This window comes from Nyctereutes procyonoides, unplaced genomic scaffold (assembly GCF_905146905.1).
Source record: "Nyctereutes procyonoides isolate TBG_1078 unplaced genomic scaffold, NYPRO_anot_genome, whole genome shotgun sequence".
Taxonomy (NCBI): domain Eukaryota; kingdom Metazoa; phylum Chordata; class Mammalia; order Carnivora; family Canidae; genus Nyctereutes; species Nyctereutes procyonoides.
The window spans coordinates 19,520,873-19,536,147 of record NW_026575036.1 but is presented as its reverse complement, the minus strand read 5'-3'; the positions used below and the strand labels follow the sequence as shown (position 1 = coordinate 19,536,147).

Sequence of the window (15,275 nt, the reverse complement as noted above, 5' to 3'; positions counted from 1 at the left end):
ACAATCAGAACACAGAAGATTGTAAGGCACAACACAGGGAGCCTTGGGATTCAAAAGTTTGCACTTAGTTCAAATCAGGATTCAGAGAAGACTTTACCTGTACCAGATCTGGCTGTAGTCATGCTTTTATGCAAATTCCTCTATTAGAATTCTAGCCCTTTCAGAGTTGAAGTAGCTTTCTTTCTCATTCTTTCCTTCCTTCCTTCCTTCCTTCCTTCCTTCCTTCCTTCCTTCCTTCCTTCTTTTCTTCCTTCCTTCCTTCTTTCCCTTCTTCCTTTTTTAGCATTTAGTAGCTTGCTTCAGTGTCTAGCATTAATTTGAGTGATATTTATTGAAATCTCCAATTTGAAGTTATCTATCAGGTAATCTTACTTCAATGAAATAATGCCTGTGTGTGTGCACATGCACACACATGCAAGCTCATGTGTGTGTGCCTCTTTATGTCTGTGTGTATATTTTATGTAGCACCTTTCAAACAATTAACTGTTGCTTAAGAAGTAATATTTATTCCGTGCTATTGAACTGATAAGCAAAACCTTCTAAAAATCAATTTTCAACTTTAGGTAAATTGAAAGGACAGTTGTTATTTCTTGGGTAACAGTAAGACATTTATTTCTTTATAATTTGTTTTCATTCATAAAAAGGACAACGCACAGTCCTATACTACTCCATTGAAAAAATGATAAAAAATAACTAAAAAAATCAATTCAATATTTATCAGTATCAAATAAAACTACTATCACCTTTCCTGAAATACAAAGAAACAACAGATATGTCTATATCTATATAAAGTTTAATCAAGAATCTTGCGTCTTAAGCAGGTGATACATTAGTTAGTTTGACAACAGTTGAAAACTGATGGTCCCAGTCAAATTTGTACAGTTGTATGAGGAAATGAAAAGCTTGAGTTATCAGTGTATGAGAGATCTTAATCTATCTTATCTCTGTCACAAATTTAAAATTAAACAACCAACCTCCAAAGTCTGTTTTCTTCTTACCTTTCAGAACCATTTCATGCAAAATCTAGCCAGTTTTGCTCTTTATTGCACTACATTAGAAAAGAAAAGGCGAGCATGCATTTGGCAAAAGATTTAGTTGTTGTCGATCATATAAAAATGCCCAACATGGGTCACCATTGCAAAAGGAAAACCCCAAAGTGTAACAATGAAAACACAAACATTTGTACAGAAGGCTTACAGAGTATTCGTTTCCCTAAAGTATGAAGAGATTTTGTTTCCTTTTCAAATAATTAAGTATTTTATGAAATCTGGTAATGATTTTAAGACTGTTGACATACTTCCACTGGGAAATCATCCATTTCACTTATTTTTAAAAAGTTTCATTTTATAACAAAGAGTTGAATGTAAACTAATGAAATATTTATTGATATTTTCATAATGAAAGCTCTAAACATTTACACATAGATATATAGTACAAAAATTATACAAATTAAAGAAAAGGGGGTAAAGTAGTAATAGATCTATTTTGCTTCCTGTAAATATTTTTTTTATGAACCTATAAGGTATCCTTTCTAAAAAGATAAACTCTATCTCTAATTAGCTAGCAAGGTTGTGCTAATAAAATAGGATTATACCTCCCGAATCATCAGACATTGCACTATTTCATGAGCCAGCTAATCCTTTATTACTCCATTTCTTTCACATCCACACTCAAACACATTTCCTTGCACACCATGGAGAATGAAGAAATGTGCATCTTCCTTTTCACAACTTATAAAAACCTAAAGCACCAACGCTTGGGAGACACCATTGGACAGACATATTATTTGTCTCCTCCTGGCCTTCCAGTGTGCATACTTTCAAAGTACCATTAGCAATATATTGATTTGGTATTTTTAGCCAGTTTTCAGTATTGCATTGAAGTGGGAAATGAGCTTAAAACTAAATTTAAATAAAAGGTATATTGTAGTTTTTCCAACCCATAGGTGATTTCTTGATACCTTCAATAACAAAAGGTTTTACCTAGAAATGAAGCACAAAAACAAAAATACTAGAATATTATTAGATCACGCTGATATTCACTTAACTGCCATTTATTCCTAGCTGTGTAAAGACTGTCACATCTCAATTAAAAAATGGAAGCACTCTATTTTTTCAAAATTCATCATCCCACATATGAATAAATACAGTAATAGGATGATACTCTAGATAAGAGCTGTGATTTTTGAGGTTTGAAATTGATGAAGAAAAGCATAAAATAACTTCAGAATATAATATAAAAGTAAAGAAAAATCTTCATATGGTATGTTAACTTTATTAGAACACTAACTTAAAAGTATTACGGATTCTGAAAATAAAACATTTAGAAAATTACTTTCTTCCAAAATAAGAATACTGATAACAAGTTCTAGAATTGGTTTTTAATATTCAGAATCTTTTAACTTATTCAGTAAAATGATTTGGTCATGGCATTGATGTCAAAATGTTTCAGTTATACTCTATTTTTTTTTGTCAAGACAACTCAAAATGTCATGAATGATAGGGGCCATTCAAAAATAAGCAGGACCCGAAACAGAGAATTGTACAAGAGACTGTATTACTCTTACATTTACCACATACGATCAACATTTCAACCTCTATTATATTTCACAACTTGTTATTAAATTTAAAGCACCTGTGTATGGTGATTTTACTTTCACTCTACAGCCTATAGTATTGAATTGAACACTGTAACTTGTCCCATTGAATTAAATCATGCAACTGTCACAGAATCAGGTTAAGTGGTTTATAAGGCATATTGGAACGAGTTAAAAATTATTTTATATCCATTTAAAAGTTTATTCTTTTGGATGAAAGGGTTCCTGAATGCCTCAGTCATAACGTGTATTGTAAATCAGTTGGATAGTTTGTTATAGTGTAATTTATTTGGCTTCAGGCGGAGCCACAGGAATTGGAAGGAACTGTAGTCATCATAGGGATGAAGTGTCCTCTGGGCTGGGTTGGGAACAGCAGCTGTCACATCACATTCAGATTGCCAAGTAGACAACGATGCCAAGGGCAGGTAGCAGTAAGCCAAGAAGAGTTGGTGATAGGGTGGAGACACCTGCAAAGTAAACCAAAAGCGTGCTTATTATTTCATTGAGAATGGCATTATTTCTCATTTACCATGCTTTGGGGAAGGCCTGAGTATGCAGTCCTGCACAGCAAATGGTTCCTTTAAACAACAATAACAACAACAACAAAAATTCTCTGTGCTTAAGTGATTTAAGAAAACAAAAACATTTGATTATGCATTTCGTGTGTGAGAGCAGGTGACTTTTTTTTTAAACACATTCCTATAAATCATTTATGATAAGATCACAAATGTTTATTTTCTACCAGAAGATGTTAAGTCAAGAAACATATATAAATAAGCAAACAAACAAATGAAAAAACTCCACATATGTAAGCTATAAAAAAATAAGATAAAAAGATGTACTAAAAATACTAATAATGTTACCTGGGATAAAAAACATCATGGGAATACTAAGTAGATGTTGCATGATTTCATATTTTTAAGGTGCTTATACACAATGATTTGAGGAATATATTGTTGTTGATAATAGTAAATAATCTATTCAAGTTTTTAATCTGAGGAAAGGTTGCCCTGAGATACTATGTTATGAGTTAAAATAAAAATGATGTAATGTACTGTGGACTTGCATTACTTCTTGGGCTACTAGTTACATCTAGAAGAGCTCCTCCTATGGTCAAGTTTATGGGTGCAGTTCTTGTCCACACTGGAATCCTTGAGAAAAGCCTAAGAAATGGGATCAAGAAGGCACACTCTTCCTTTCCATTCCCCACTACTATTATTCACCAACTTTAATGAAAACATTGCTGGGATGAATGCTGAACTAAAAAAATACAGTCAACAGCTCGTAAATATAAAAGATTTGTGTCAAGTTATAGAAGTTAATTTGAAACCTTAAAACCTCATTGTCCTACTGTGTTAACACTGGTCCCAAACAGCCCTTTGGAATATTCCTCTGATATTAGGAAGAGTCAGGGTATTTCTCTTGAATCTCTAGTCATTAAAAGCACATTCATGCCCCCCACCAAGTGGAAGATGATTGTTATCTATCGACATGCCGGTATCTCACTAGCGCCCTGTCAGCAGCGATGAGTGCTGCATAGAAAGTGTAAGAGAAGTATTATTAGACACAGATAAAGAAAAAAGCAGAAGAGTAAGGGTGGAAAAGTGAAGACAGAACAACAAGGGCAATATAAATGGTCCTCAAGTAGCTGCTGATAGCACATTAATGCCACTGCTACATAATAACTATCAATAGCAAGGCCAACCCTAATAGTGACTATGGAAGCTACTACTTATTGTTCTATACCCAAGAGACAGACACTCTGCTGGCCTTTTATATATAATATGGCATCAACACAACAACCTATAATGATAGGTCTTACTACCCTAACTTTATAGATAAGGTAGCTCAGATTCAGGTAGAATGACTTGGTCAAAGCCAGTGGCCAGTAGAGGGCAGAGCCAGGATTCCATCTCAGATTGGCTGGGCTCCAAAGACCATACTCTTTCTATCTTTCTGCCACTTTCTGTAGACAGCTTTGGAAAAGGACCAGTTCTAGAAATGCATAAGGACACTACACTTAGAAGATCACAGAAGGAAAATTAATGACATACAAGAAAGCACAGCTCCTAAGTTGTTGCAAAGGGTTTGTATTCACATAGTACTTTTTCATTTCATTTTCCTACATAGATATTTTTAAAATATGCCACAGCCCGCATGTTATTTTATTCTGATAAGGTGACCAATAATAAACCTCAATCATAGAGAAAAACATTAGTTTTCAATGTCTGACCTAAGTTAAATGATCTGTCCTGAAGACTTTTGTCTGAAAATGACTCCAAGGCCTCTGAATTGCTCTGTCCTTTGACCACAAATTACACCAGTGACGGGTACACGTTCATGTACTTGCCTGAATATGTGGGTTGGCTCATATAAACTGTGGCTGCAGAAAGAAGTTTAGTCAATTGTGGATGCCATTTTGAAGTTTTGGTGTTAGTATGAAAACCAAACACAATTTCATAATTTGTGGCTTCAACATCAGGATATTTGATTTATTTTAAATAAACTCTTCATGTTTATGTGTGTTATATTTAATTTCTCTAATGGCTCAAGCTTATGTAATTGTGGTCTTCATCTTCAATTCTCTTCCACATTCCAAGCACAAATTAGAGACCTGACTGAATTACTATTTAAAGTCACTTTAAATGTGGGATCCCTATACTCTTGAAGCATTTTCAATATATATTGGTTTTATATCTAACAAAATGTATATTATAATACTGCTATCAAGTATAATGTCAGTAATTACATGGTATGCAATAAACATATATTTTACTCTCATATATTTACTGCATGTCAAACATGAACAAGTCATCAATCTCGTAAATCATTTTTCCCTATCAGTACAAAGATAAAGCCAATTTAGAATACTATATCTTTTTCACTGGATTTTCTTGATTTTTTGTTTTGTTTGTTTACCTAAACTGCTCTGATTTCTCTGATTTATTATTTCCTTCAGGAAGGATTCCTGCTGAAGAGACTTATATATTGAGAAGAGAAATTCCAATTAAAAGTTAAATAGCGTTTAACCATCTTTGCAAGTTTTATGATAAGTAGAGAACCATTCATTCTAGTCAGTTCTTATACAAATCCCTTTTCTGATACTTAAATTTGGACACCAAGGTCCAATCCAAATAGCTACTGATGGTGATGCTATAAGACAGAGAAGTTTCTTCTTGTGACGCCACTTTTTGTGTTCACAACTGTTAACATCTCTAGATTGTGAACAACTTCGGGACAAGATATATCTCCAAATTGTATTTTCAGCTGTGTTGACTAATACCAAGTACAGTATACAGTCCATGACACATAATGTTATAAATAATTCTTCTATCTATAAGCACTGAAACTTTTCCAATTAAGAGCAGAAGATGGGAGAGATTTCAAATATGTAGAATAAGGAGGTTTAAGGAAGAAAGCAAAGGAAACCACTGTGACCTGTAGTGGGACCCTTGGTATTTCCATCCTCCTCTCATGATGACTCCTAACCCTAGTTAATCCCTGCTTCTCCAAACAACCTCAGAAACAGCAGATCTAGAACTGATCGCTACTTCCCCTAGGCCCCCAACTGAATTCTTCAGCAGGAACTCAAACCTTATGTTAAGAAAGCTTCTCTTTTCCTATTGAATGGTGTTCCATTACTGCTCTGGCTTGTTTCTTGCTGAATTCAGTTAATTACAGGTAGTCTGACTACCTATCAGATTGCAGGTTTGTGCTTGGTCTGAAGAAGCAAACATGATCAATAAGCAGGTCACTGTCCTGGTAGGAGCCTAATGGGGATACTAGGAATAGTAGCACGTGACAGATAAGACTAAGGCCTCTGGGCCTAAGCAAAGAAAGCAAAGTTCAATCCTACTTCTGCCTTTTATTGGTTAGGTAATCTTGAGCATGTTCTTTCATGCTTTTAAGCCTTAGTTCTTTCAACTAGATAATGAGGATAATGATATGTCTCATGGCTTTATTGTGATAATTGAGAAGATGCCTATCAATGGTTCTATATTTTTTAGCAACATAACCTTTCTTTAGAAGCAATCATATGTAGAAGTTCATTACTGAAGTAGGAAGAAAGGGATGCTTTATTCAAAGATCTGGAATTTCAGCAGCAGTGATGATTACATAAAGAATGAGCTAAGAAATTTAACAAACCACTCTCGCTGGGTCTATGTAATATTGGCATTTCTCACCTTATTTATGTGTACAGTCTGGAACAATATATACTACTGGCCTCTATCTCCTCCATGTTATGCTAGTACCTGAACTCTCCAAAGCCTACCATCACTCCACACAATTTGTGGGGGGTCTGCTTATCACGGTTTGAAAACAGCTGCCTTATGTAAAGCAATTCAGAAAATGCATGGCTAATCGAAAACTCCTATAAATTGTAGTGATCCATACTGCATTTGACGCTGTTTATTTCTTGCTATAGATATCTTGCGTTGTATTTTTTTGAAAAGTAAATGAGTGGAAAACAAAGCAAAACAATACAAAAAGCAGGTGTTCCCTGCATATAATTTACATTTGAAATACATATGTCTACTTATTATTCCCCAGTCACACACATGTCCTTTTAGAGCACAAATATTCCTAGAATGTACTTCTACCGATCAAGACTGGGCATATTGAACTTTATGGCAGTGGTTGAGCTCAAGTGTTATCTATCTTCTTTGTGGCACTGTAGTTGGGATCTTTGGTTTCAAGTACCAGAAACCCAACTAAAGAGCCAATGTCATATTGCTTTGGAACAACTACAGCTGGAGACTTGAACCCCTGTGCCCCACATCTCTGACTTTCATCTCTTCTTCTTTTGCGTATTGTCTCAAATTCTCAGACTTCTCCTCAAGATAGACAAGAGATCCAAGCTCACCGCCATATATTCTCAAGAGCAAAAAAGACAACATCTTTTTATCTAAACTCTATTGAGAAAAGTTTCAAGGAAAGACTCTAATTTGCAGAGTCTGGGTCACACACCCTTCCCTAGACCAATTACTATGGCTGAGTTAGTGGATTTCTGTGATAGCACTAGCTTGGAACTGTTTCCCATGCCTTAACCAATCATTGTAGCCAGGGAGGCAAGGGGACTTAAGAAAATATCAATGTTCATTCTTGTCTCAGAAGGGTTAGTACTTTCCCCAGTGAAAGAACTATGGGGATCAAGAAGTAAAATAAGAGTCGGAGAAAAACTGAAAACTGAGAATATATTTCAACTGAAAAGTACAAATGTACACTGAGTCCCCTAAAATTATCTCTTAAATTTGTTGACTATGATAAGCTTTATGTCAAGAAATATGTCATAAGAATAATACTTTGTCTATAATTTTGGAAAATGTGTTTTGTGGTAATGGGAAAAGTATGTGTCGGGTAATTGTTAACCTAACTTGCCTTCCTCAACTTTTACATATTTTTCCAACTGCTTGAGGCTAATCAAGATAAGAAAAGCAAATGATCTATTTAGTTACTGAAGACTTCAGGACTATTTATTTCTGTAAACTAGTCACGGTAATGGAGCCATTTATCTGAGTAATCATTGAAAGAGACTCAGGATAGGTGCAGCATTAGACACTGTAAGCCTGAAAGCTACTTTTTTTGTGTGTGGGGGTGTGGGGGTGTGGAATACACAAGTACATATGGTTATATTTACTCTAAGATCTGGAATTTCAACAGCAGTGAAAATTACATGAAGAATAAGTTAAGAAATTTAATAAACCACTATGGCTGAGTCTATGTAAAATCAGCATTTCCAACCTTATTTATTTGTATAGGAAGATCTTGGAGTTTGTCATTTTACAAATTTGATCAATCATAAAGATTTAGTCTGGTTAAGTAGTAGTGAAAGGTTTTGTTTTTGGTTAGCCTAACCAATTGGGAATTTTCTTTTACCAATTGTATACCCTTCAGCAAACTATTTAATTGTATCTCTTTCTCCACTGGATGGTTGTATTAGGTGGGAAAACGATGCTTATTTTCTTAAATTGTGTGGCAGAAATGAGTGTAAACAAACTTAAAGGAGCTGAAGAACTGTTTCCCACTTTGAGATATGGAACTGTAACAAAGTATAGATGAATTTTCTTACAATTAAAACAATATTTAAGCAATCCAATTTTCTTGTAGGACTGAACACACCTGAGCTATGTGAAGCCACTGAGGCAAAAGCAAATTATTTTAAAATTTGTCTTGAATACTAAGATTTTATGAAAAATTTGGTTTTGTTTGATTCATTTCTGAATTTCCACCCTATCTTTTTCTCTTCCTCTTCATGATTCCTTTACTCCACCACCCCTAGGCTCCCACCCCATTCTTCATCCTGTCTAAACACTATCAATAATGATAATCTGAAATAGAGCTGCGGTATAAACTGAAAATCTTATAAAGCAGGAAAGTTTCACATAGCTGGTAACTGGCATAAAATTTGCAATTAAATGCCTACAATTCGGTGAGGTTAATGTCAAAATTTCCTTTGGGCTGTATACCAAAATTATTTTTATAAACTATCTAGTGCTTATTAAAATTAGAGGAGGTAGCTTTTTAGAAAGATAGCTTTGGGTTTGCTTCAGATAGGTCTCTGGGGGAATATGTCAAGACATGTTGCAATTTTAAATCAATTATTATAAGCATTAACTACCTGCCTTTGACAAAATGAAGTAATGGATATTTACCCCAGTTGGTTTTAAGAGTTTCTAGGAAAAAAAAAAAAAAGAAATCAGAAAGTAAAATGAAGCAGACTTTTTCTATATGTTTTCATTATTTTTTCTTTAGATATCTATTTTTATGGTGTCTTTATAAATCAGCTTACTTTATTTTGCTTTTGATAATTTTATCTTTTTATGTCTGTTTGAGATAGGAAAATATTAAACTATATATGGAGAAGGAGAAAGACAGCCTAAAGCCTTCCAGTTCTGTCAACAGGTAGTTGTATAACTTCTTTGGACTCAAAAATGTGGCTCTGAGGCTGGTGTGATCTTTGGCTATTTCACTTGTCAAGGATATGGATTTTCCCTTTGGAAAATGATAGGGTTCAGTGTTATAAGTCCTAAGGTTCCTACTATGGTCATGAGTCTATGATTCTAAGCAAACCATAATGTATTTAAGAATATCAAGCACTGAGCCATAAAATTTGCAAACATATTTGTCATATTTCCCCTCATTTATAATAATCAAAGTTGATATTAGTTTATAAAGACACATTAAAAGTTTGATCATGTAAGTGATAGTGGCTTTGATGGTTTTTTTCAAAGTCATGCAACCCACTAATCTTGCTGTTCCTACTTGTTTGGCAATTTTAAACCCATATGCCAAGCAAAATAAGATTCTTTTTTTCTTTTTGGCAGGGGTATATGGTTTGCTGGCAGCTCACCCTGGCAGTTGTGTTTCTTTCCTTACTGTTAACTTTGGGCCTTTCCAGGTCAGAATGCTAGATTGCCAGTATACATTTCCTCTTTGAAAAAGAAACATGAGTTTCCAATATAGTGATGAACAATTCATTGCTGGGAAATGTAAGAGTAACTTCTAACTGCCTATTGACCAACAAGGATATGCTCAAATAGCTTAATTTTGATACAACTTTCGGGCAAGCTGAGATTATAACTATGAGGCTCTTTTAAATTAGCTTATCTACTTCTTTAGAAATGCAAGGTTATATTTTCACCAGAGAACGAGATTCTGCATTAGAAAGAATTCTACTTGAATATATTTGCCCAGAGTGCCTTATTTGAATATATTTGAATATATTTGCCCTCATAAAGGTACTTAAGCCCTCAGAGCCTCCATTTCCTTATCTGCAAAATAGGAAGTGTAGTACACAGCAGGGTATTTGTGCTAATTAAATGAAAAAAAAAACTGCTAAAAATGCATAGTAAAAGTCATCTGATAATTGTAAATTTGAAATATGAAATATAATTTGTTCATTAAAACAATGTTTATTTCACAAATTAATTAATTAATTAATCTATTTATTTTAGGATAGAGGCAGAGGGAGAAGGAGAGGGAGAATGTCAAGCAGACCCCACACTGAGTATGGAGCCAGATGTGGGGTTGATCTCAGAACCCTGAGATCATGACCTGAGACAAAATCAAGAGTCTGTCACTTAATCAACTGAACCATCCTGGTGCCCCTCATGAATTTTTAATGAGAATAAACTGAGCCTAGGATGAGGCAGAAGAGAGAGACCCAGACCTCAGTATTTGGGTTCCATTATACTAAATGTACAACATGTACATAATGGATTTCATGGGTTTATTTTTTTCAACTTGTATAAAATCTTTAACAAATAACATTCAAATTCTTTATTTGTTGCTAATTCACAAACAACCAGAGTCAGCTTGTTAGATCATTACATTTGGCTTTAGAAATAGCTGCTAGAACATTCTTACCATGTTTAGCCCTGGCTTTGTGGAATGTATTAAACTACCACGAGAATCGGTTTTTCTAATCTTGATAAAAGTTAGACTGAGGACTTTTTTTTTTCAGATTTATTTATTTGTTTGAGAGAAAGAGAGAGCTTGAGCAGGAGCAGGGTAGAAGGAGACAGAGAGGAGAAAATCTCAAGCAGACTTCCTACTGAGAACAGAGCCAGATGTTGGGGTGAGTCAAAAATCAAGAGTTGGATGTTTAACCAACTGAGCCACCCAGGTGCCTTGAGACTGGGGACTTTAAATGCCTATTCTATTTTGTCATATTCATTAAAACAAATATTAAATTATCTGCTCCTCTGGCCTAACTCCCCTTTTCCTCAGTTTTTGAGATAAAAGGACAGCAAGTAGAGCCAGAAAGTTTAAGAATTTGTGTGTGCCTCTTTCCAAGGCTAATGGTTCCTCTTTAGTGCTGGGCTTGAGGAACCCCTTGAGCATATCTGTGGCTAAGACTTCCTGGACATTTTCAGGAGCTACAGATACCTGGCCTATTGGGTTTACTTATAGAGGAAGGAATACTGTTCTCTGCACATCCCTCGCAGACACACTCACTTGTTCTAAAGCTTTGCCTCTTCATGCTTTTGGAAGACCAGCTAGTGTGTTGGCTTATTGACAATAAAGAGTAAGAGTAATATCTACTGGTCATAACAGTCAATTTTCTTTAAACTTTTAATGGTATTGAGTCAAAAGAAATCCAAACTAAGGGAAGCAGGCTGATCTGTCTTCCCATAAAGCCCACTGAGTTCTTCTCAGTTCTTCTTTTACATAAATTTGGGCAAATGACCTGCTAATTTTAATATTCATGTCCAAGGTCAAGGTGGAGCACAGTTTTTGTTTTTATGTGAGACAATGAAATCCAAAAGGCTTACCTCTATCATGTGGCAGGATGTCATGACTATTCATGTACAGAGGGTCACTTTGTACAGGCATCCTTAAAATTGTAGGAAATATGACAAATGCACTCCTATCTCTAGTATCAATTTTTGTGGAACAAATCATTACCCAGTCATAGGAAAGGATAGGTACAGTCTTTTAAATTTGCTTAGAATAGCAAGCCCTTCAAAAAGATGTCTGTCAATTGGTGTTATGAGCCCCAAAGTAGGAGCTGTGTCCAGTTTCCTGTAACTCCTTTTGGGACCCTAATTAATGGCAGTCACTCAAGTGGCTGGCCTGCCTTGGGGTAATTTTCATTCTACCTGTCTGGTTTTATTAAAGGCTAGATGAAGATTAATTCCGATTTAACTTTTAGGTCTGCTTTTCTTTTTAAATAAAATCTTCATCTAACAATGAAGAAAACTCCGAAATTTAAATATACAAATAATGATGAAATGAGAATAAAAAGATTCATTTAAAATTAATTAAAATTATTTCATGTATTCCTAAATTTTCTGGACAGTCTGCCCATGATATATCATTAATAAATATCCATTTAATGGATTTTTAATTTTTATAATTTATTATGTGCCAGCTCAGTTCGGAGAAGTTTGTAAAATGTTATTTTGCTTAATTCACATGATACACAGTTGAAGTATGCATCATTATCCTCATCTACAGATGAGAGGCCTAAGGCTCAGATTTGGCCACCTAGAAAAAGTAAAAATTGGGTATTGAACTGAAACATGGTTCTAACTCCAGTGATGTTTTCTCTATTCCATGGATGCTTCATGAGTATCTCCTACTATGGCTAGAGAATTCAGTGATCCAACCTCCCTAAAGTAATGCACTGAAAGGTGGAAATTACTATGGATCTCTAAACAGCTCCACAGCAAAAACAGTCAAGGATCCTAGTTCTCCACTGGTTTCACATGGTGAGTCAGAGACACAACCACCTTGGAAGATTTCCTGGGGTAAAACTGTGACCAAAGTCTCATGTGATTTTTCTTGAGTCATTGCTTTGGGGCTATGGCAAATGAGTGACTCACCTGTTTGAGGTAGTATTTTGGTATTTAAGATTTTCCTTCCTAATACGAACCTAAACTCATTTGTTTGTCAGGCCTTGGGACTTCAATGCAGGATTCAGTGTCATTTGTCTACCAGCAAGGATTAATTGGTGTCTCTATTTTCCAAATGCACATCAAGCTCTTATAAAAAACTGTCCAAATTCACTGACTCTCTACAACTTTTATAAGGATTGCAACAAGCTGAACCTTCTTTTTACGCTTCCACAGGAGAGATACCTTCTCAGCTGTTTTATCAACAGTCTGAAATGTATAAGGAGTTACTGCCTGGAACTTACCACTGATTAACTCTAAAAGATTTCTAAGTTTGTTCTTATTTAGCTTCTCATCTAGAAGATATAAAACAATCCAATCACATTGGATGGTATCTGCATGGAATTTTCACTTTGTTTATACATTTTTCAGAATTCTCTTTCCAGAAAGCTCATTCTCAGTTTTATTTTCACATGCTAAACTCTGATGTTGTAAGTTCTTTTCAAAATTCTCTAAGTTCAAGAAAATGGAAAAAAAAAGAACATTGGCTTTCATCACTTCTGCAAGGAGTTTATTTTAAAAATCAGCAGAGTAGTTACTCCTTGCTAACCACCAGGAATTCTGGGAAATTTTTTAAGAAACCGTTTTGTTTATATTGAACAAGCCAAATTCCCACACAGTGAGTGGAAACTGAAATTCTTGCAACATCTGTCTGTATTCCTACCAGTAGTGCCAGTTTTCTTCTAGTCATTTCATTATAAAATTTTTGGAATTATTACTGTCATTCTTCCCTTAAGACTTGTACCTTGCATCTTTATGCCTCTTGATGGTGTACTTTATACAAAGAGTCTTTATACATTGATTGATGATATACTAATATGTTTGAAATAACTCAATTAATTTTCTAAGTATTGAGACAAATTTATAAAATCTAGAAATAAGTTTGAGACTAATGATTTGTCTTGAGAGAGTATGTCCTGACCTGGTTTTTCCATGTGAGAGCTCTTCAGAGTTTGTCACAGAACCACTTCTTTCTCCCTATATTCTTTCTGTTCCATCTTTGTCATTATTATTATGAAATGTTCCTATCTTTCTAAATTACTTAATTACTTAGCTCAGTCAATGATGCTGACATGCACTTATTACTCATAATAGAAAACATAGAGTCATTTGCAAGACACTTTTACCTTCATTTGCAATATATCAACTTGGTCACCAAGAACAATTGATTCTATCTCCAGTACATCTCTAGAATCTCTCTACCTACTCTCTCTGCTGCTTCTGACTTAGTAATTAAGGACTTCATCACCTCTTATTTAAATATCAGAAAGAAAATACCATGAAAAAAAAAAACAAACCTATATATTCAATCTGCCCCTTTTTCACAGTCCGAATACAACCTCTACTCCAACTATTTCTACCCTACCATCTTTTCGAGTGTCACATCCCAAAATGCACTGAAGGGGATGCCATTTTATATGTTCTCAAAGTCAACATTTGTTGCCTTGGACTGGAACCCCCTTTTATGCCTGGAAAATTCTCACTGATGTTAAAAATATTAATCAAAAGCACATTTTGCTAGGCTATATTTCAAACATAGTTTTTCAAATGTTAACTTGGGAAAATAGCCACAACAGAAACATTTGCTACATGAAATAATGCCTAATCTTTAGTTTTAAAACTTGCAATGTTGTATGTGTTTAATAAAAAAATGGTCAAGGAAAGCAATAAGAGACATAATGTTCACTGCCTATACAGCATATCTGTATAGAAAATACAATCAACAATAGAGACCAAGTTTTTTGTAAATTAACACATGTAAATGGTAATTTATCAAATTTACACAAAAGTATTCCATGATTTGACACTCTCTGAATTGTATATATACACCTCAGTACATCTAGAAACTAAAAAATAAGTTATTTAAGTATAACATGGTAATTAATAATAATATAATGTGAAGACATTATTCTGTGTAAAGCATGTTATTCATGTGCTAGGTTGTACAATTCATTAGTAGCTACTATTGATTAAATAAAACAATTGAGTAACTGCTATGTGCTGTTGTAAGTGCTATTGCATATATTTCAATAGGTTAATTATAAGGACAAGAAGTTTGTTCAAATAAAGTGAGGAGAGAATAACCATTTCTTTCCTTGCCAAAAGCAGAGCCTGTCTCTCATTATATCCTCACTGTTATTTTTCCATCTTTTGTCTAGATACTTTGTCTCATATATCTTGTGTTATAAAAATATATATAATCTGCAATACTAGACATTAGCAACAATTCTACTTAATTTATAGAAAAATGCTTACAATCAGTTATGCCTTAGGAAATACTT

At 34.4% G+C, this 15,275-nt stretch overlaps 1 protein-coding gene across 3 annotated transcripts in view; it reads right to left on the bottom strand.

The window, feature by feature from the left end:
• Positions 1-596: 596 nt before the first annotated feature.
• The window catches only part of CNTN1 (contactin 1), a 347,447-nt gene continuing 332,768 nt past the window's right edge, over positions 597-15,275 (bottom strand). For all 3 annotated transcript variants that reach the window (XM_055318909.1, XM_055318908.1, XM_055318911.1), the window contains one exon: positions 597-3,063. In XM_055318909.1, coding sequence (XP_055174884.1) covers positions 2,987-3,063 — 77 coding nt within the window. In that variant the 3' untranslated portion in view covers positions 597-2,986. The remainder of the gene's footprint in view (positions 3,064-15,275) is intronic.